Raw genomic sequence first — 23,347 nt, 5'->3', positions numbered from 1 at the left:
GTAATCCACGGTGGTGGATAGAGTCGAGACGCCGAAGAATAGACGGCCGAGCAGAGGAGTAGACTATGCTTCCATAATCCAATTTCGAGCGCACTAAGGCGCGATAGAGGCGGAGAAGGGCCACTCGGTCCGCTCCCCAGGAGGTACCATTCAGGACACGGAGGGTGTTAAGCGATCGCAGACAGCGAGCCGAAAGATAGGAAACGTGGGAGGACCAGCATAGTTTTCTGTCAAACATAAGACCCAAGAATTTAGCGACGTCTGAAAACGGAAGGTTGACAGGACCTAGATGTAAGGAGGGCGGAAGAAACTCCGTACGTCGCCAAAAATTGACACAAACGGTCTTACTGGGTGAAAAACGGAAGCCAGTTTCGATGCTCCACGAGTGGAGGCGATCGAGACATCCTTGAAGACGTCGTTCAAGAAGGCTGGTCCGTTGAGAGCTGTAGTAGATCGCAAAATCGTCCACAAAGAGGGAGCCCGAGACATCAGGAGGGAGACAATCCATAATTGGATTTATGGCGATGGCAAACAGTACAACACTCAGCACGGATCCCTGGGGTACCCCGTTTTCTTGGGAGAAAGTACGGGAGAGAGTAGTGTTCACCCGCACCCGAAAAGTGCGCTCTGCCATAAATTCGCGAAGAAAAAGGGGCAGCCGGCCTCGAAAGCCCCAAGAGAACAGTGTGCGGAGGATGCCTGTCCTCCAACAGGTATCGTATGCTCTCTCCAGATCAAAAAATATTGCTACCGTTTGGCGTTGCCGGAGAAAATTGTTCATGATATAAGTGGAGAGAGCGACAAGATGGTCAACTGCAGAACGATGCTTCCGAAATCCGCATTGGGCTGGTGTTAAAAGGCTGCGGGATTCCAGCCACCAAGCTAAACGGTAATTCACCATACGCTCCAAAACCTTACAGACACTACTCGTGAGAGAAATGGGGCGATAGCTAGAGGGGAGATGTTTGTCCTTTCCAGGTTTCGGAACGGGAACGACAATAGCTTCCCGCCACCGTCTGGGAAAGGTGCTGCCGGTCCAAATTCGATTATAAAGGCGAAGGAGGTAACGCAGACTATGGGTGGATAAATGCAGCAACATTTGGACATGGATACCATCCGGTCCTGGGGCGGAGGAGCGAGAAGATGAGAGGGCATGTTGGAGTTCCCGCATGGAGAAAACAGTATTGTAGCTTTCGTGATTTTGGGAGGAGAAAGCAAGAGGTCGCACTTCCGCTGCACGTTTCTTCGGGAGAAACGCTGGCGGGTAATTTGAAGAGCTCGAAATCTCAGCAAAGTGCTGACCCAACGAGTTAGAAATTGCGACGGGGTCCACTAAGGTATCATGCGCGACAGTGAGCCCAGAAACCGGGGAGAAACTAGGCGCGCCTGAGAACCGTCGAAGCCGACTCCAAACTTCCGAGGAGGGAGTGAAGGTGTTAAATGAGCTAATAAAGAATTTCCAGCTTGCCTTCTTGCTATCGCGGATGACGCGACGGCATCGCGCACGGAGCTGCTTATAGCGGATACAGTTGGCCAAAGTAGGATGGTGACGGAAAATGCGAAGAGCACGTCGCCGCTCACGTATTGCGTCACGGCATGCCTCGTTCCACCAAGGAACTGGGGGGCGCCGGGGCAATTCGGAGGTGCGTGGTATTGAACGTTCCGCAGCTGTAAGGATAACGTCGGTAATGTGTGTGACCTCATCGTCGACGCTGGGAAAGCGACGGTCATCGAATGTCGCGAGAGACGAAAAAAGTGTCCAATCGGCTTGGGCAAACTTCCAGCGTCGCGGGCGCATATATGGCAGTTGAGGCTGCAGTCTGAGGACACATGGAATGTGGTCACTCGAGTGTGTATCGTCAAGGGCGAACCATTCGAAGCGCCGAGCTAGCGGAACAGTACCGACCGCAAGGTCCAAATGAGATAAGGTTGTCGTGGAGGCAGACAAAAATGTGGGGACCCCAGTGTTGAGGCAAACTAGATCCGCTTGGTGGAAGACGTCTAGCAATACGGAGCCACGTGGACAAGGGTGTGGAGATCCCCAAAGCGGGTGGTGGGCATTGAAGTCCCCAACCAGCAAATAGGGGGGTGGAAGCTGACCAAGAAGATGAAGGAGATCAGCTCGTGCCATTGGTGTGGACGATGGAATGTATACAGTACAAAGAGAGAACGTGTATCCGGAAAGTGAAAGACGGACGGCGACAGCTTGGAAGGAAGTGTTTAAGGGGATTGGGTGATAATGGAGAGTATCACGGAGAAGAATCATGAGTCCTCCATGGGCTGGAGAGCCTTCAACAGAGGGGAGATCATATCGGACAGACTGAAAATGAGGGAGAACAAAGCGGTCATGGGGACGCAGCTTTGTTTCCTGAAGACAGAAGATGACCGGCGAGTAGGAGCGTAAGAGGACCGACAATTCATCCCGATTGGCTCGAATGCCGCGGATATTCCAGTGGATAATGGACATGGGGTGAAAAGAGAATGGAGGAATGGGACCAAAGTTGCTGTCAACTCAAAGACTGCTCGGAGCTAGCAACCGACAGCATGGAATGGCATTCAGCCGAAGGCAGAAGATCCTGATCCATAAGTTGGTCAGGAGCAGTCCCTGCCACCAGCGATCGGCCGGTTGACCGGCCACCAGCAGTGCGCCTCGGCGACACAGAAGATGGCCGAGGGCGATTTCCGCCAGGTGGTGCTGTAGAGGGGGCACGCCTTGGCGGAGAAGGAGAGGAACTGGGTTTCTTTGTAGCCTTCTTGGAAGAATGTTGTTTAGAGGAAGGAGGAACCGATGGTTGTGAAGCTGCGGTCCGTAAAAACTCTTCACGAGTATGCTCTTTTTTCGAAGACTTGGCGTCCGACTTTTGGGCTCGAGATGTAGCAGAACCCGACGAAGGCTGAGCCATAGAGTGGGCAGGCGAAAGTGGTGAGGTTGAACGAGCGATCTTTGCGCTGGCCGATCTGACGACCGTGGTACTAAAGGTGAGGTCGCAAGTCTGCGTGGCCGCCTCCTTTGTTGGCCGAGGAGAAGCAAGGACAGTGCTGTATTTTCCTGTCTGAGGCATGGTGGGCTTGCGACTGGCGAATAATTTTCGAGCAGCAAAGGTCGACACCTTTTCCTTCACCCTTATTTCCTGGATGAGCTTCTCATCCTTAAAAACGGGGCAATCTCGAGAGGAAGCAGCGTGGTCACCCATACAGTTGATGCAGCGAGGGGATGGAGGTGGACAAGCACCCTCATGGGCATCCGTGCCACACGTAACACATTTGGCTGGATTGGAACAGGACTGGCTGGTGTGATTGAACCGCTGACATCGATAGCAACGCGTAGGGTTTGGGACGTAAGGGCGAACGGAAATTATCTCATAGCCTGCTTTGATTTTCGATGGGAGTTGAACTGTGTCAAATGTCAAGAAGACAGTGCGGGTTGGAATGATGTTCGTGTCAACCCGTTTCATTACTCTATGAACTGCCGTTACGCCCTGGTCAGACAGATAGTGCTGAATTTCTTCGTCAGACAATCCATCGAGGGAGCGTGTATAAACGACTCCACGCGAGGAATTCAAGGTACGGTGCGGTTCCACCCGGACGGGGAAGGTGTGGAGCAGAGAAGTACGCAGCAATTTTTGTGACTGGAGGGCACTGTGTGTTTCTAACAACAGGGTGCCATTCCGTAATCTGGAACAAGACTTTACAGGACCTGCTATTGCGTCGACTCCTTTCTGAATAATGAAAGGGTTGACCGTAGAGAAGTCGTGACCTTCATCAGACCGAGAAACAACAAGGAACTGTGGCAACGATGGAAGAATCGTCTGTGGCTGAGACTCAGTATGCTTACGTTTGTGACTAGACTTAGTGGAAGGTGAGGAAACCATTGCGGAAGAATCCCCCATGATTACCGGCGTCTCCGATGGCGCGCTCCTCCCTTGTGGGGGCCCTCTCTGAGGGCACTCCCGCCTTAGGTGATTGTTCACACCTCAGGTCACACCTCCCGACAAACGGACGGAGGGACCAATCGGCATTTTCGGAAGGTATCAGCTCGGGTAAGCACCCCTCCCTGGGCCTGGCCGTTACCAGGGGGTACGTACGTGTCCTACCTGTCTACCCGGGGCGGGGAATTACGCGTTACCCCGTCACCGGCTACGCACGAAGGGCGTGGGTCGGCCTTCAGACACGCACAGGGAGGAAGAAAGAGAAAGGGAAGGGAAGGAAGAGAGGTCTCAAACGCCGCAGCGGAGAAAAGAGAAAGAGAAGAGGTAAGGAAAAGAGAAGGACAAAGGAAGGAAAAAGACAGAGAAGGACAAAGGAAGGAAGAAGACATAAAAGCAAGGAAGGCAAGAAATGCAGTACTTTTACGAGCGTCCGTCTCCGGACGTAGGCACAAACCATACTCCCAGATGGGGAGAAAGAGAAGGAAAGAGCCAGAGGTGAGGGGAGGAGGGGCGAAGATAAGGATGGGGAAGGATGCGGAATGGGAAGGTATGCAGCCCGGAAAGGAAGGAAGGCCACATTAGCTCGGGGTCCCGTGCTCGCTACGCACGTATCCACAAAAGAGTTGTGGACCCCCTGGGGGGACATCAGTCCCTGAAAACAACCCCCACCCCCTTCCAAAATGGATGTTCAGAAGAGCTAACTGAATGTTGAACAGAAAACTGGCTGTTTTTGATTACCAAGACGGTACTCAGGGTTTATGTAGTGTCGTTTTGACTTTTTTAAGAAAAGGAAAGTGCGCAACTCTGGAAGGAAGATTGAGTTTAATGCCCCGCCAACATTGAGGTCATTACAGACGGAGCACAAGCTCAGATTGTGTCAAGGATAGGGATGGAAGCTGGCCATGCCCTTTCAAAGAAACTGTGCCAGCATTTGCCTGGAGCAATTAAGGAAAACCATGAAAAACCTAAATCTGGATGGCAGGATCCAGTTTAAACCCTTGTCCTCCTGATTGTGAGTACAGTGTGCTAACCACTGTGCCACCTTGCTCAGAAATATGTGCAACTCTAATTGTTCAAAAGCCACATATTTGACGAGAGCCATTTAGCCTTTTGAGTAACAAGGGCAAAGCCAGAACTATCAAATAGATCAAGCATAAGTGTTCTACTAGCTCTATACAGATATTATTTCTAGAAAAAGTTGGCTCTAAACAGTTGTATTTTACCAGAACCACTCTTTATTGCTGAAGAAACACATGAAATGGGATATGTTTGTCCCTCTTTCAGATAATTTGTAAAACAGATTTTTCCCTCATTTGTCCTGCCTTCGTGGGACAGTGGACTTATTAATTTGTCTGTCACAGCACTAAATAACTTAGATGTAGATGGTTGTAATCCTTAACTAATAAATATGTCGGATGAATAACAGCACCAGTCTTCAAACTGTGAATTATAAAGTAAGTTTAGTTTAATGTGCCATTGTAGATCACATCATTGGAGACCAAGTAAACAAGAGCTCAGTTTGGTCACGGACAGCTAAGGAAATCAGTTTCATTATTGTTAAATGAACAATCCATTAAGTTATTTTGGGGACTCACAGAAAACTCAAATTTCAGTGTTCAGTTTATAGATAAATATTGCTGGATGGAGACTTCCTGTATGCAAACTTGCACAGCCAGTAACTCTTGTTAGTTTTTGGAGCAAATGTTTGGAGACTCAGAGGGGACGAATTGTCTGAAGTACTGCTTAAGACAATGGATAATGTATAGTTTTTAAAACTATCAATTACTTTGGCATATGTGACAATCTTCTCCTTTGCCCCACATTGTGAAAATAACCTTTTGCATTGAAATATCCTTAGCAGTATTTGGTACAAAAACAGTCAAGCCAATAACATAGATACCAATGTTGAGCTTCACCTGTAATCAATTTTGCTGTAACATTTTAAAAGATGGGCACTTCTACGGCTTAAATAGTCCCCATCATAGAGTTTTGTCACAAATTAGGAAACCAAAAGACAACTTAACATTCAAGAATATAATTTATAATACAACATCATGTTGTGGTCATCAGTCAAAAGAGTTGTGTGATGTAGCTCTCCATACTTTCCTGTCACATGCAAATCTTTCATCTGAGTAAGTACTGCTACCTACATTCATGTGGACCTACCAGCTGTATTCAAACCTTTTTGGTCTTCCTCTACAGTTTTCATCTCCCACACTTACCTCCATCAGTGAATTAACTATTCCTTGATGCCTAAAGATCTGTCTTAGAAACTTAAACCTTGTTTGTCAATTTCAGCTATAACATTTTGTTGTCAAATTTGAGTTACTACCTCCTCATTAGTTATCCAGTCTACCTGTCTAACCTTCAGAACTATTCTGTAGCACAACATTTCAGAAGCCTCTATTCTCTTCTTGTATGAACCATTTATGATCGTCATTTCAGTTCCATATAAGGCTACACTGCGGGCAAATTATTTCAGAAAAGACTTCCTTACAATGAATTTTAAATTAGATGTCAACAGTTACTTTGCTTCCAAAATAGCAAAACATTTCTAGAGCTTTCAGTCTCTCTCTCTCTCTCTTTTTTAAATCTAATTCCCTCAGTGTTTTCCGATTTAATTTGATTACTCTCCTTTACATTTGTTTTCATCTTGTTGCCATTAATGTTATAACTGCTTTTCCACACACTATCCTTTGCAGTCAGTGCTTTATAGTCTCTAATAGAATAACATTGTCACTGGTAAACCTTCTTCCCCCCACACTTTTACTCCATTCTCAAATTGCTTTTTTGTTCTCTTTACAGCTTGCCCAACATGTTTGGTTAACATCCAAGATATTTTACATCTCTTGTCTCACTTCCTTTTCAATGACAGTCTCCCTTTCATGTCCCTTGATTGTGAGAGCTGCAGTCTGTATTTTTCCTGATCATGTCACAGTTATAAAAAACTTAAAATGAGCAGCAATAGAGAAGTTACATAAACTGAAGGAAGATTAGGGTTTAATGTTCTTTCGATGACTAGGGCATTAGAGACAGCACATGCTTAGTTACGTAAAGAAAAACTGGTTGTGTTCTTTTTTGATGAAACCATCTTTGAATTTTTGTCTTGTTTCAAGAAATCGTGGAAAACCAAAATCTATATGGCTGGATGGGGATTTGAGCTGCTGTCTTCTCTAATGCAAGTTAAATGTCTTAACTATTGCACCACTTAATCTGAAGCTACCTACAGCAACACATTAATTTGGGCGATGGGAGAGTGAACAGGTTTTCTTGATATCTAACAAGTAAAGATAACTCACAATATACAAATTCTTTTGAGAATTTATTGCAGTTAGCAATTGCGGCAGCAAGAATATATTCTACAAACACAATGTACACTTATTTACATTTTCTTATATCTTTGACCTTTGTACAAGAATTACAACAACAATGAATAGAACCATGTCTTAAGCTTCACTTTTATGGCACAGTAATTTAAAAACAAAAATATCAACATTTAAATGCTATTTTCAGGAACATTTGACTATGCAACTAATGTACAAGCTCAATGCACATGATTCTGTATATATACACACACACATAAGTCCTGAGTAATGTTTTGCACTTTAATAAATCACACACTGAAAAAAGAGGCACTTTTCCAAGCACATATACAGGGGTGTACACAGTTACCATCATACACAGATTTACATAATGACAATAGGTACCTTCATATTACCAAGTAAGTACTCATCTTTAACTTAAAAAATAAAATGTGCAGCAATTAGGTGCTTTTGAGATGAAATGACCAGGCAAAATTCGATACTTAAATATAATATATTTTATGTAAGTATTAGATGTACTGACAAAATACAGCATAGCACATACTGTGGAAAATCCAGGATGAATAATGGCAATATCATGAGAAGGATAGATTGCAACTCACCATTCAGCAGAGATGTTGAGTTGTAGATAGGCACAACACAAAGACTGTCAAACAAGTTACCTTTGGGCCAAAAATGCTTTCTTCGGAATTAGACCACACACACACACACACACACACACACACACACACACACACACACACACACACACAGAGAGAGAGAGAGAGAGAGAGAGAGAGAGAGAGAGTTAGTTGTATGTGCATGTTGTCTTATTCAGAAGAAGCCCTTTTTGGCCAAAACCCAATTTGTTTGACAGTCTTTTTGTTGTTCGTATCTGTGACTCAACACCTCTGCTTTGTTGTGAGTAGCAATCTGTCCTTTTCATAATATTGTCATAGCACGTATTGTCATTGTGTAAACTGTGGCTATCAAATAATGGACCTATACATATCTATTGTCTTAAGAACAATCAGTCACTTTAAACAGGAAATCACAAGAAATAAAAGTAAGGAAAGTCTGTTAGATCTTAATATTCTAACTCAATATTTTTCTCTCATAGCCAAGGTTACAACACTTGAATTTGTAAACGGGATCTGACGGTGGATGTAAAGAGGGTACCTTTTATATCAGTCTCTGAAATACAGCTACTGAATACGGGACAAGTAAATATTCTGTCAGTCACTGAATTTGTCTATGAAGAGTGTGACAGATGTGTCCTTGGTGAACATTTCAGAATGTCACACTTCCTAAAAATCCAACAGGATGAAGCAAAATGGAATAATTAAGTACACTGCTAACAAAGATAAACACATTTAGTTTATGACACAGCTTATATGCCTTCCAACAGATTTCTTCAGCCTCCAAAACAAATTACTACAATGTCTTTGCACCATGCAATATGATTACAAAAATAGGATATGTTATTGTTGCACAACATGTTATTAAAATTATAAATGGCAAATGCCATTTCAAAAAATTGTTCCTAGTTTACAGTTTATTTTAACACTTATTTAAGGCACCCTTTTAGAATAATGTTTAACATTTACCAAATATTGTATGTGTGTCTCCTGTCTAAATAATTATAGCCATTACTTTGTTTACAATACCTTCAAATAATAGGAATGCCATCCTATAATTTGCATTTCAAAAATTAACCAAATTACACGAACAATTGAATATGTCTGCAATTCAATTGGAAGTCTGATATCTGCGACAATTTGACTAAATGAATACTGGAAATAATTATTTTTAATAAAATGTTTGTTACTGTAATTTAAGAGATAAGCCTCATACCACTGAATCTAAATTGGTATCAGTTTTAAATGATGTGTTGCAAAATAAAATAGACTGTATCAACTGACAACTACAGAGAAGATGCAAAAACTGAGTTGGTAGTTCTTGCATGTTCAAGTCATAAGTGTAAAAGGCAATATTAAAAACATATATACACATTTACAACACGCCATTATAATAAAGGTGAAATACTGAATATAGAGACATGACATGCAAAGTAATGAAAATGGAAAGTAGTGAAAAGAAACTTTAATAAATAAATGAGGAGAAAGTTAATGAGTGTACTTTTTAACATAAATGCCGATGTGGGAATAAAGAAGCTCACTTGTTCCTGTATGTGTAAGTGCAAAGTTTGCTTAGTCTAAGTCCATTTCTGATCAGGTTAACATTATACAAATTAAACTGTTTCATAAATTATTCTCAAATTAAATCAGAAGTGAATTCTGTGTGCAAGGGTACAAAAACGCACAAAAGCTCTGGAGAAACAGAAACTGGTTATTAATTGAATGCCCATAATTTTTTCCATTTAATAAAAGAAATTCATAATGCTTTGACCAATATTTTGAAAGGACAGGACTGATATGAATGTGCCACATATCAACCCATTTCTCAAAGATTTGATCAAAGCAGCTCACAAAGTTAAAATTAAATTTACACGTTAGATTACATTCAAATCAACATAAATGTTACAAGCTGTTCTGAATAAGACTATCATATTAACACAGTTAAGGAAGTAAACACCTCTGAAGTATTTCTCTAGCTGCCCCCAAATCAAACAGTTTGTGCGATTGAATGTTTTTGTTTACACAAATAACATAAGGCAATATTATGACACTGCACAAATATGCTTCACTACCGATAGTGTGTTGAGCATAACAGGTAAGAAATTTTTTTCCATTAATGAAACATATTAGACTATCATGCTGCTCATCAAAGTAAACGGTAGCAAAGCAAGTTACAAGCATAAGCCTAATGTATTATAAAAATTCTCTCACTGAAGGACAATTACACAACTGAAACGAACAATCATTATATAGAAACTGTTAAGTACAAAAATGTTGAGCAACACACCATTCTGTTTATAAAATGGGAAATTTGACAACAAATAAGCCAATACAGCCCATTTCTTGGAAAATTAGCCTCATATAATATACACATGTACATAAATCACACATTTTAAAAAACACTCTAAATAAACAAATGTACATCATTTTATAAAAATACTTATTATCAACATAATTATATATAAATATACAGAAAAGCTAAATTTCCAACAAGACGAAGTATGAACTAACTGAAACTCGATAGAAATACAATTTTTGATACATGTAGTTTGTAAGCCATGAACATCATAAATTATTTTGACATAAAATTCACATCAATTGTTTCAAATCGCTAGGCTATGTTATTACACGTATTTTCAGTGACTGTCTAGCTTCACAGAAGCACATACACTAGAAATGTCAAATTATGCTCCTTAGAGAAACAAAACATATTTAGAGTTTGAAATGGCACATAACATTACAGATGATTTATTGATTATTAAAAACGTACTAGTTTTTAAATGAAATCAGTTTTAGTATACTTTTCAAAGTGAAGGATCATTTTCAAATTTAGGGAAGATCTTGTATTTGCTGACATTAAATTAATGTGTAAAATTTGAATATAAAGCTCTCATCAATTAATAATGTACCAGAAGATTAATGTCTACACGTACTACAAATTAACATCGCTTGCCACATTTTTCTGCCTGTAGGTGAAAGTTTATCCCAGGAACTATGGTAGATATTTTGATATGGTTTTCTCTAATAGGTAGACTTATTTATGAGGAAGGTTTGTGTATATAATTTATTTCTGTTTTTCCAGACAAGTCGTCCACTTTTAGATACCTGTGTGAAGCCAGGGTGAGGCAGGTCAATAGTTGTAACGTATAAGTTAATTATATTTTCACATTTCAGATCTAATACAAAAAATATTTTCCCTATTTACAATGTCAGCAACTACCAGAAGGCGCAGTTAATATTTCATATTTATAATATACAAGAAAAAACAAAGTCTCAATAAAAAAAAGTCTGCTGTGTTAACTAATATTATCAGTCTAATACAATGCAGTCATCACAACATGCTGAAACATTGCATGCAAGTGACACAACATTAATGTCATATAAAATTTTATTTTAACAGTTATTAAAGATTAATACTCCACATGTAACAAAAATAATTTTCATATATATGTTTATACGTATATGGCATTAACGTTAATGTACAAAGGATATGGCTGCATAGGATATAGCAAACATTCTGCGGAACTTCTTCCTCCAACAATAGCTAAACATAAAAAATTGTTTCAGTACATATGCTATCATGATTTTAATAAAAACTCATTCATTATATATGCTTAATTTCTATTCAACAGAAAACTCTCACTAACTGTCTTTCTGATCAATATTATATCATAAAACAAAAATTAGATTACAGAATTGTTTTTTTTTTCACTTACATTCTTTTGAAACACTTCTGTTTTCATTCTTAGCACCAGAAATAATCCTCTTACTCAAACTGATCACATCATGTTGCAGCTGCTGTACTGTTCAGATGTTCAATGTTACGAGTCTGAAAACAATGATGCCTCCAATCCACACACTGATTCACTATCAGCAATCACAGCGGCTACCAGGAGATGGCACTGGTGAAGGTGGAGGTGGAAGGGGATTGAAGTACGTGGACGATCTCCCTGCAGTAGACGATGGTGATGGGGGACACGAAGTTGGTATTCCGCCTTCACTATGATAGTGAGATCTTGGTGTGGGAGGTGGAGGAAATGGATCTGAGTCATACTCAGAGGCAGGAGGAGCATAATACCTGCCACCACGCAGTGGATAATTTGAATCTGATTCATCACATACATCTGTGCTACACGGTGTTGGAGGAGGTGGCTGGTTAATAGCCCGGTAATGCCTATAGGGTCTATATCTAGAAGCACCAGAAGAAGAACAACAATAATCCTCATTGTAACTATGGTGAAGTCTTCTTGTAGAATCAGCTGTGGTTGCAGGACTAGGAGGTGGATTCAGTGTTTCACGAGGATAACAAAGCAGAGATGAAGATGACATTAACATTGGAGCAACTACAGGTCCACCACCTTCAGTTGTGGAGCTGGAAGCTCCAGTAATGTGATTCCTATCATAGCTATTTGTAGTAGTTGTACTGCCATTCAGCATTGACATGTGCACACCATCAATCCCTGGTTTTGTGGGTCCTTTAACTAAACGATGTCCATTCTTCTGCAGTGTGGTCACAGTACAAATAGGTTTGGGAACACCTCTTAAAGGCTTAGGTGATAACGGATCACCTGCAGAGTCATCTAGTTCATCATCTAGAGCTATATTGTTGGAACCCATTAAGCGTTTTCGGCAGTAATACAAGAAAAGACCAATTGTTATCAGTGCAGCTACAGCAATGATGACACCAACAGCTAATGCACTTTTGTGTGATTTTTCTGCCAATGCTGGGTCCCCTTTTGAAGCTGTAAAATGAAAATGTTAAAGCATTAGCACATTATTAACACAGGTACTTATTTGTTAAATCTTTAACAAATAGGTTTAGATTCAGAATATTTTATTATAGACAGCTTTTGTAAAAGGAAAGGGAAAGAACTATACAGGGTGCTGGAGGAAAGAGAAAGTGTGTGTGAGACTGGAGTGGGAGCAGGGAGGGCTAAGAGGCAGGTAAAGGAATTAGCGAGGTTTTTGGCTACTGAGGTTACAGGAATGAAGTACGTTATTGGAGGAGTTTCCACCTGCGCAATTCAGAAAAGCTGCTGTTGGCGTCCAGAATCCATAGGGCATGCACTGTGACGCAGCCGTTGAAGTCAAGAACACAGTTTTAGGCGGCATGCTTGGCAACTGGGCGGTCCTTCTGTCTATTAGGTGGAGTTTGGCAGCAGCTGTTCATGCAAAGACAGACAGCTTGTTAGTGCTCATGCCTACATAGAATACATCACAGTGGTTGCTGCTTAGTTGGTAGAACACATGGCTGTTTTTACAGATGGCCCTGGCTTTGTCAGAGCAGGTAATGCCTGTGACGATTGAAATAGGCAGCAGCAGGTGGATGGATGGAACAGGTCTTGCAGCTAGCCACGTGGCAAGAGGTTAGGAGCAGGGGTGGAATAGTCCCTATTCCAAGCTAGGGCTAGCTCAAAACAGCCATGTGGTTCACCATCTTATCCACTATTTGGCATTCTGTATGGTCACGACCACTAACAAGCTGTATGTCTGCATGAATGACCACTGCCAAACTGTGGCCAAGAGACACCTGGGCCACCCAGTTGCTTACCATGCCATCCAACATGGTGTGCTCATCTTCAACTAACTGCTTCACAGCCCATGCCATATGGATTCTTCCGGCCAACATCAGCTTTTCTGAGCTGCACAGGTGGGAAGTCTCCCTGCATCCCACTAGTCTCAACCTACACTTGTCCCTGTCCTCCACCTTTTTCTGTGCCATTCCCTATTCCCACTCAAACCTCACAAATGCCTTCTGTCCTCCCAACACACCTACATATCCCTTCCACTTATTTGCATACCTGCTGTCCATCTCCCCCCCCCCCCCCCCCCCAAAGAAAAAAAAGCTTCCCAGTGCCTAGAGATGACAAAGGTACCGTGTGTGTGTGTGTGTGTGTGTGTGTGTGTGTGTGTGTGTGTGTGTGTGTGTGTGTGTGTGAATATAAATCTGAAGAAGGAAGGACAGTGTCCACTTGCCTTGTCTACTTTTAAATGTGCCTATCTGCTGCTCAGCACCTCCTCTATGTGGTGAGTCGCAATCTATCCTAATCCTTATTGTTAATAATAAGATTGTAATTTAATTTTTGAGTTTCTGGTATTCTAATTTTCATTTCCTTGTGTAAGAGAATTGTTTCAAAGAATGCAGAACTCTACTATGAATTTAAGTATCCATCATAAACTTTTCTTGGACACTGCTTTCATAATCTTCTGCTATGGTCATATGCTGAAAGGAACACACAAGGCCTGCAAGTGTAAAATTCTTGAAAATAAATTTGTGGGTTGGTGGATCAACTCTGAATACTATGCTAAGGACAAACAATGGTTGCAAAATTATGTGGGCAAGTTTGTTTGAAGGGCAACATAATGCAAGGCACATCAAAACTGAAAGCAAGCCGTACACCCAGAAAAGTTGTGTTTGGGATTCTTTATTAGCTCTCTCATACTATTAAGAAACTTTTCTTTTAATGTCTTTGTTACATATCTTATGCAGGACAAGAAGAGGTGCACACCAAATAGTGAATGTTTACAGTTAAGTTATTTTATATTACTTAAGTCTCATTTTAGTTTTATTCCAGTGGCTGTAAAACTTTAAATGCTTAGGTTTCCATGTATGACAGTTTTTGGTGAAACCAACAACAAAGAACTTGGGAAACCTCAAAAAATTCTTTTACAACTTTAATCATGTAGTGATATAAAATTACAAGTATTGCATTAAATACTGTGATCCCATTGCTTTGTATTGCTTGGAATACATTATAAAGAAATAAGCAATGTAAAAAGCTCAAGTTGATCACACATCTCAAGTTCATTCACAGTCAGATCCGCATGGGTTCAATTTATTTTCTCTGCAGCTCCACAAAACCAAGATATAAAACATTCATTCAGCATCTTCTACCACACAAAAACACCAGGAATAATACGTACTGGCCAACAGCAGTGATGCTAACAAAAAGCCAACCAAACATTGAGTAGAATAAAAACTGAAAAATATTTTGAAACTAAATACACTATAACAGTCATTTCCCTTCTTCAGAAATAATATGAAAATCTGAAGATGTTCATTTCTCATTCTCTTCAAAGGTATACCGTATTTACTCGAATCTAAGCCGCACTTTTTTTCCCAGTTTTCGTAATCCAAAAAACCGCCTGCGGCTTAGAATCAAGTGCAAAGCAAGCGGAAGTTATGAAAAATGTTGGTACGTGCCGCCACAACTAACTTCTGCCGTCGAATATATGTAGCGCTACGCAGGCATGCTTTGTAGGCACAAAGATAAATACTGGCGCCAAAACCTCTGCGTCAGTAAAAAAAAAAAAAAAGTGGAAGACGAGCTTTTTTTCTCCGCCACGAGTTTCGACCACTGCATTTTCATACATTGTCCAACGAAGTAAATACAAATTCCGTATTGTTCATCTTCGAATGTAGCACAATTTCAGTGTACTACGAAAATCTGACTGGGGAGACTGTTTGGGATGTTTGTCAATATGGCCAACTCTACGTTCTGAATTTTTTCCTATCTGTGAGAAGAGATGGTTGCTAATAGGAACCTGATGAAATTTGAATCACATACAGTATTCTCTTCACCATAAGAATAATACAAATATAAACATTTTGCCATGTATTCTTTCGTGTTTGCTGCTATCTCATTTAAATCCTGTCTCCCTAATAAACTACGAAACTAGAGTGAGACAACAGCAAACGCGGAAGAATATACGTATCGTGTCATGTTTATATTCATATTATTCTTATGCCTAATAGTGATACAGTCAGAAATGAAGCACAGCAAGTGACTAGATTTTTAAATCTAAGATGACTAATTTCTGTGCAGAATTTGATGTAATAAAGAAGCGGCCGCAAAGATTTTCAAACAGAGAAAAATTTTCGCCTAACTCTCGTTCAGAACATGTTCTATCATACGCAGTCTATTATTTGATTCTTGTTGATCATTATCAAAGAAAGCAGCAGTGTAAGTAACAACAAATAGCAGTCTCTTGCCATTGTTTCGCTAATGAGATGATTCCTCTCTTTTTTTTTTTTAATTGTACGTGACGGTAGCACGCACAAAAGAAAGCCATGCGGCGAACCGCGTCAGGCCGTAAACACGCACTATCAGAATGCAACAAACAATGCATGACACAGTGCAGTAATGCATTTTCAGCTTAAGAATGACGCAAACACCTATAACAAAGAAAACGGCACTTATCAGATCAAAGCAAAATAAGCAATCGATTCAAACCAGACGAAGCACGTGAAAAAGGAAGGGTACCTGTATAAATACGGACGGAGCGCCTGACGCATAGCAATGGCTACGTGGTAAAGCTTAACTGCTAAGCTTACGACTCGAACCAAACTACTGTAGCTGTATCGTCATTCATTCGACCTAAATTGTGTCTCATATTACAATGGAACAACTTTGTTTCGATTTGGAGGTGCGGCCTAAAACTTTTCTCTCCCCTTGAATTTCGAGTCTCAAATATCAGGTGCGGCTTAGATTCGGGAATTTTTTTTTTTTCCTTTATTTTGAGTCTCATTTTTCAGGTGCGGCTTAGATTCGAGTGCGGCTTAGATTCGAGTAAATACGGTATATTTTAGTGCTTTCTTTATCAGCATGGGAAAAAGGAGCTAAATCACGATAGTAGAAAGCTCAATTACTTTGTAGATTTTATACACATATCTGAAATGTTGACAGGATTGTACCTATTGTTGATGATTCTAATACAAGAATAATAAATGTAACCTGATTCAAAACACACTGATGAAGCTCCTAATACTGATAAATTTAACTTAGTGTTTTCAGATACTTTAATTTAATGTGAACAACACAAAAATAAGTACTCACATCCCAATATACAAAGAGCATGGGCTTCATCACTGCCATCATTACAGTTTTTTATACCATCACATTTCATTGTGTTTGAGATGCATATTCCCGTATCAATACACAGAAATTCATCTCTCGACTTGCAACAATGTGATTCGTCAAAACCATCTGGACACTGTGGGGTACCATCACATACCCACGCCTTCTCTGTAGAGAAAGGAACCAAAAGAATAAGAACTATTAAATATAATCAAAACATTCATCTGGCAATCCAAATATTAGGACTATGTAATTAAAACAAACATCATTTCTGTACTTGATATGCAATAACTGCAGCATGACAGACAACGCTGTGTAACATTTACAGAAAATAATATCCTGTTATAATTTTGAAATTTTGTAGACTGCTAGTTATAAATGTGTAATGCTGAGTTCATCATCTTTCATTTGTTCCTTTAAACAATGGTATGAATGGAGAGATTGTTATTCACCACATCAAGTCACAGCAGCCAAAGACAACGGAGGCCATAAATGTTAGAGTTTAGTGTTCTTATTTGAACCTGGATTTCTCCTTTGTTTATTTAAGGTATATTAAATGAAGTAAAATGCTACAGTGTGAGAGTATGTAGAGTTATAGAGACATGCATCTCATGAAAATTTATCTGCTGATAAAAATATACCAAATCTAATACCACACTGAGAAACAAGAACATCCATAGGCTTCACTAATTTTGGATGCAAGAGATAAAAGTGGCACTTTTGAGTCACTTTTCACATAATTCTGATACCTATGTAACATTATTTCCAGGCAACCCAGATGATGTAGCACTGTTTTTGTATGGTAGTCAGCTCAGCCAATTTCCGGCGGCCGGGGAAAGGAGTGTTCTGCTTGAAGAGGATGGACTGGATTTTCTATAAACCTTCTGAATGGTTGGTTTCACAGGGAGATAAATTTTCCCATTACAGCCATGCAGAAAGGGTTCTAAATGTCCTGTCAGATGGCAGCACCTTCCACTAGTTCTGTAAGCAGGAGTAGGGGAATGGCCAATGACAGTGCCTATTGTTTGCTCCTTTTTTCCAACTGACTGAAAAGCCTGTATTTTAAACAATTTTGTGGAGTGGTGAGGAGCACACAAAATAGAGAAAGCCAGTCATCAGCCCTTTTGGGTTGGGGTGGCAAATCATGACACCTCTGTGCTGGAATTTTTATTTGAGTGTAGTTTTCATTTCGGAGTTGTGGAGTGAAGGATCCACCATGATTAACCAAGTCACATGTCTGCAACAGAAAGCTGACAAAGTATTCGGAAGTGCATTCCTCTATGCGGGAGTTAATTACAGGTTGGGCATTTTCCTGCTGTTGTCTGTGACCATTGCGGAGTAACATGTGTGGACTTTTTTGATGAGTTATGAGGTCGCGGTGAAAAAGGAGCCAGTGGCTTGGCTACAGTTAATTCTGGTCAATAAATTTCACTGGTTTCTACGTAAATTGGAGAGTAGTGCTTTTGGGTGACCTTTTCTCTGTTGGCATTGAACTATGTTCCCATCTAGTTGTCAGATGTTGTCAATAGCAATCACTAATAGATAGTTGAAGGTATTCACTGAACAGTTAGTGGTGAATCTTTCCAATCCACTGGTCACGTCTAGGAATCTTACCTGAAAGCAGTTAAGTCATCATCACAAGGAATGGATTAGCTAACACTGATGTGGCACTATATGAGTTTTGTGATGTCACTTCTGCTATTTCACATTGAGGAGCCATTTCATTATGTGAAACACAAAATAAGTTCTGTGATATTTCGGCACATGCCACGTAAAGTTGAACCAATAGGAAGCAGGAATGCTCCCTAAATCACATGCAGAAAGAGAGATGCCATATTGTATTTGTCATATCAGTAGACATATATATTTGGTGGGTTTTACATTAAACCTTACACTCAATGAGTATATGTTGTTTGTAAGCACCTGCACATTGAATATCTTGAGAAAGAATCATTATTGGTACAATTTGTTGTAATAAAATGATAGGAAACTTCTGGTGATTAAATAATTCTCATATCATTATTTTTGTGTTATAACTCTCATGTTATGAAAGTAAGCTATTTCAAGGAAATGGCTCAGGGAAGATTCGTGAAAAAATGTCGTTCTTGTTGGGATTTATTAGAAACATCAATAAATAACAGTTTGACAATTAAAGCCTTTAAAAGACCACAACATAAAAAACAGCTAACCAATAGCAAAGCTTTAGTGCAGTGTAGTTAGTAGATGCGTCACATTACAGAACAGAGGGTAGATCAAAACAGGATTTGTGTTCCACTATTCCCACCCTTTCATTTTCTAAAAGATTGTGATATTTTCATATGATAGAAATAATTTATGTACTATTTGATGTTGTGTAAATATAAGTGCACACTCTGTAAGGAACAAGTTTGTTCAGTTTGGTGAATTTTTATAAGTTGACATTGTTACTGACTGGACATGTATCTTACCTTTTTGCCTTGTTACATGTTCATGTACAATAAAGCTTTAATTTATGTACACCACAAACAGAACAACATGAGCAACATATTCACAAGAGAGGAAATTTGTATTTTAAAAGGGCTAATGTAAGAAATTTATACTTGCCCATTTTTGTGGACAAACTGTAAGGTTTGCTAGCCAAATAAAATCAACAACTCCACTAACTGCCACTGGAGAGCACTGGGAGCAAAATGACATTTACCAGCTCATCCTGCATGCTTATGGCAGTATTTCTCATGACACTGGATATCCTGTCTGCATGCATGTCAATCACAGCTGCCTTGTCTCATGTGGCAATGGCTTTACATAGCAACACAGCTTTTCATAAACAACTGTGGAGCTGAGAGACGTATAATTTTGTGTCAAAGGTCAACCCTTATTTCACCTGACTGAATAGTGCAGTACAGTAGACACTTAATCTGGGTCCATGAAATCTGAGGAGCACTACATTGCATCACCAGTCTCGTGCTCCACATACTGCCAAGAGCACGTTGATTCTGGCTGCAGCTGTGAGTGTGACTTTGCGCAGCACTACGGAAGCTTTGAGAACGGACAAAAGGAACTGTACAGGAGATAGTGATAAGCCTTGTAATGTTTCGAGAATTTTCGCATAAATTCTAGAACCACTCAGCCTTTGATCATCTCAAATGCACGATATTTTAAATATAAGTGTGAGAGAGCCTATCAACTATGTGACGCCTGTCTGTGTGTGCACGTCCAAAGTGTGTAGTAAAATGCCTGTAGACACAGCAGTCGAACAGCACCAACCAGTGTTTGCTGGTCGCGCCATGGAAGTTTAATGAAAGAATGTGGCAGACGCAAGGAACTTCTGTGTTATTCTGTACTGTTTTACAACTTAGATTATTGTAGAGAAAAAAAAAAGAAAGGGAAGGAAAGTTGAAATATTGTTAAATGGATACTCGTTGGTTGGTTGGTTGTTTGAGGTTTAAGGGACCAAACAGCAAGGTCATCAGTACCTTGTTTCAAATATGGTCCATTCCGCTAATGGAACATCTCAAGAAAGTCAGAACAATAAAAGGGAAAAAGCTAAAAACATAAAAGAGCAGTCATGTTGTCAATGGTAAAAACAAAATGAGGGAAGTCAGCAAGAGAACGAACCCAATGCTATGCTGAAGCAGCATAGGCAAGACCACCTGTGACTTAAAAGGTGCAATCGCTAGAATGTAGAAGTACGTATGGGAAAAGGAGACTAACCAATCCTTAAAAAAAAAGAGTAAAAACAGAGTAAAAGGGGAAGAAAAGAGGATCTCGGTCAGGGAGGTGAATCGGGAATCTCCGAACACGGCATACAGTGGGAGACACCCAAACACTCACCGCCCTGCCCCAACACCAGAGAGAGATTAAAAACCTTAAAACTGAGAATAAAAACCACTTTCCCGGAGGAAACCGAGAACCAGAGATACCATCCGGGAATCGTCAGCCAACATCAAAGGTAAGGTGTGGGGGAGTCTGTACTTAGTACGCAGAGCCAAAAGAAGGGGGCATTCAACCAAAATGTGGGCTACTGACTGGAAGGCTCCACAACCACACAGTAGGGGTGGCTCATCACGCAAAAGAAAACCATGGGTCAGCCTGGTATAGCCAATGCGGAGACGACACAGTGTGGTCAAGTCCTTTCGGGAGAGGCGAAAGGAAGAACACCACGGGCCTGGTGTCACCTTAATCGCACGAAGTTTATTAGACAGGGGAGTAGCCACCCAAGAATTGGCCCATGACTGTGCGAAGTGGGATTTGATATGAAGCCGTAAATCCGCTGCAGGAGGGGTTACAGAAAACGGGGGATAAGTGACTGCTCCCCCAGCCAAACGATCAGCGAGCTCATTACCCAGGATACCCACATGGCCAGGGACCCAAAGGAAGTCAATGGAACAAGCAGCACGGTGAATATCAGCAAGATGGTCATGGATGGCAGAGACCAAGAGATGGCGCAAAAAACACCGGTCAATAGCAAGAAGGCCGCTCATCGAGTCCATACATAACAAAACACGGTTGTGTTGGGACTGTTTAATAAAGGTAAGGGCCTGGGAAATTGCCATCAATTCGGCAGTAAACACCCCACATGTTGGTGGCAGTAGATGATTTTCCGTTCCAACAGAGGATGTGAAGGCATACCCCAGATGATCAGCAGATTTAGAGCCATCAGTGTAAAAAACAACAGCATCCCAAAACTCCCATAAAATTTGGCAGAAAAAAGAACGGAACACCATCAGGGGGATGGAATATTTCAGACCTCAGCGGCGATCCATCCGAATTCGAGGCCGAGGAACTAACCAAGGGGTGGGGGTGGGGGTGGGGGTGGGGGTGGGGGGTGGGGGGGTGGAGGGGAGGGAGTGTGGAAGACAGGACAAAGAAGGAAGCTGAAAATCACAGCAAAGAGACGCAAGGCAGAGCCCAACCGGTAAACCCGCCCGTGGGCGGGAGTCGGGTGGGCGATGTCCATGGTCTGGGAACAGGATAGAATAGGAAGGATGAGTGGGAGAGGAACGGATAGCGAGTGCATAAGACACCAGAAGCTGGGACCGCCGAACGGAAAGGGGGAGGATCCCAGCTTCAACCAGGAGACTATCAACAGGGCTAGTAGGGAAGGCACTGGTGGCCAAACAGATACCACGATGGTGAACTGGATCCAGCATGTGCAGTGTGGAAGGAGCAGCTGAACCATAAACTTGACAACCATAGTCCAAGCGAGACAGAACTAGAGCACGATAATGACGGAGAAGGAGGGAACGGTCCGCATCCCAAGAGGAGTGGGCAAGGAAGCGAAGGACATTGAGTTTACGGAAACATCCTACCTTCAGAAGTCTGATATGGGGCAGCCAAGTGAGCTTGTTGTTGAAAAGAAGACCCAAGAAACGAAACTGTGGGACCACAGGCAATCTTTGTGCAGCGAGATAGAGCTCTGGATCAGGGTAGATCGTAATACGGCGACAGAAGTGGACCACTCGCGATTTTAAAGGAGAGAATTGAAACCCGTGTGAGAGGGTCCATGCAGAGGCATGCCGTATAGCTCCCTGGAGCAGCTGTTCTGCAGATGCCATCGAGGAGGAACTAACCCAAATGCAGAAATCACCCACATACAGGGCAGGGGCGACCAAGGGACCAACAGAGGCCACAAGTCCATCGATAGCAATGAGGAAAAGAAGGACACTCAAGACAGAACCCTGTGGGATGCCTGTCTCCTGGGTCCGTGGAGAACTAAAAACAGTACCAACTCGAACTCTGAATGACCTATGGAACAGGAACTGGTGGATAAAAATCGGGAGTGGGCCCCGAAGACCCCACTGATGAAGGGTAAGTAAGATTTGATGTTGTCAGGCCGTGTCATAGGCCTTGCGAAGGTCAAAAACCACTGCAACCATATGGCGGCGCTGGGAAAAAGCCTGCCGAACTGCGGATTCCAAGCGAAGTAAATGATCGATTGGAGACCGTCCCTCTCGAAAGCCACACTGGTAAGGGGACAATAGATCCCGAGATTCGAGGACCCAATTGAGCCAACGGGCTACCATCCGTTCACGTAACTTACAAACAACATTGGTCAAACTAATCGACCGATAGCTGTCAACAGATATGGGGTTCTTACCAGACTTAAGGACAGGAACCACGATGCTATCCCTCCACTGAGAAGGGAGGTCACCCTGGAGGCAGATACGGTTAAACACCCGAAGCAGATGTTGCCGTTGTGGAGCACTGAGATGTTGAAGCAGTTGGTTATGAATGGAATCTGGACCAGGGGCCGTATCATGAGAAGAAGATAGAGCAGAAAGAAATTCCCATTCAGTAAAAGGTTTGTTGTAAGATTCTGACTCACAAGGGGTGAAACAGAAGGTGGAAGCTTCAGCCCGCTGTTTCTGGTGAAGGAAAGCAGCTGGATACGAGGCTGATGCTGATGCCACTGCAAAATGGGTCGCAAGATGTTCTGCAAGAACTAATGGGTCCGTAGAAAGGCCATCTGGGAGGTGAAGGCCTGGGAGGGTGGACTGCCGATGGCAACCTTGGAGAGAGCGAAGTGTAGCCCATACCCATGACAAAGGGACAGTAGAACCAAGGGAAGAAACGAATCGTTCCCATCATATCCACTTGCTCTGTTTGATTAAATAACGGGCTTTAGTGCAGAGGCGTTT

At 41.6% G+C, this 23,347-nt stretch overlaps 1 protein-coding gene across 1 annotated transcript in view; it reads right to left on the bottom strand.

Moving 5' to 3' along the window:
• Positions 1-7,232: 7,232 nt before the first annotated feature.
• Positions 7,233-23,347, bottom strand: part of LOC126175231 (low-density lipoprotein receptor-related protein 6) — a 333,797-nt gene continuing 317,682 nt past the window's right edge. The window contains exons 21-22 of the mRNA XM_049921865.1: positions 16,707-16,895; positions 7,233-12,611 (exon numbers count right to left, since the gene is read on the bottom strand). Coding sequence (XP_049777822.1) covers positions 11,740-12,611; positions 16,707-16,895 — 1,061 coding nt within the window. The 3' untranslated portion in view covers positions 7,233-11,739. The remainder of the gene's footprint in view (positions 12,612-16,706; positions 16,896-23,347) is intronic.

The sequence above is a fragment of the Schistocerca cancellata genome, chromosome 3, assembly GCF_023864275.1.
Source record: "Schistocerca cancellata isolate TAMUIC-IGC-003103 chromosome 3, iqSchCanc2.1, whole genome shotgun sequence".
NCBI lineage: Eukaryota > Metazoa > Arthropoda > Insecta > Orthoptera > Acrididae > Schistocerca > Schistocerca cancellata.
The sequence above is the reverse complement of the archived record's forward strand: the minus strand, read 5'-3'. Positions and strand labels throughout refer to the sequence as shown.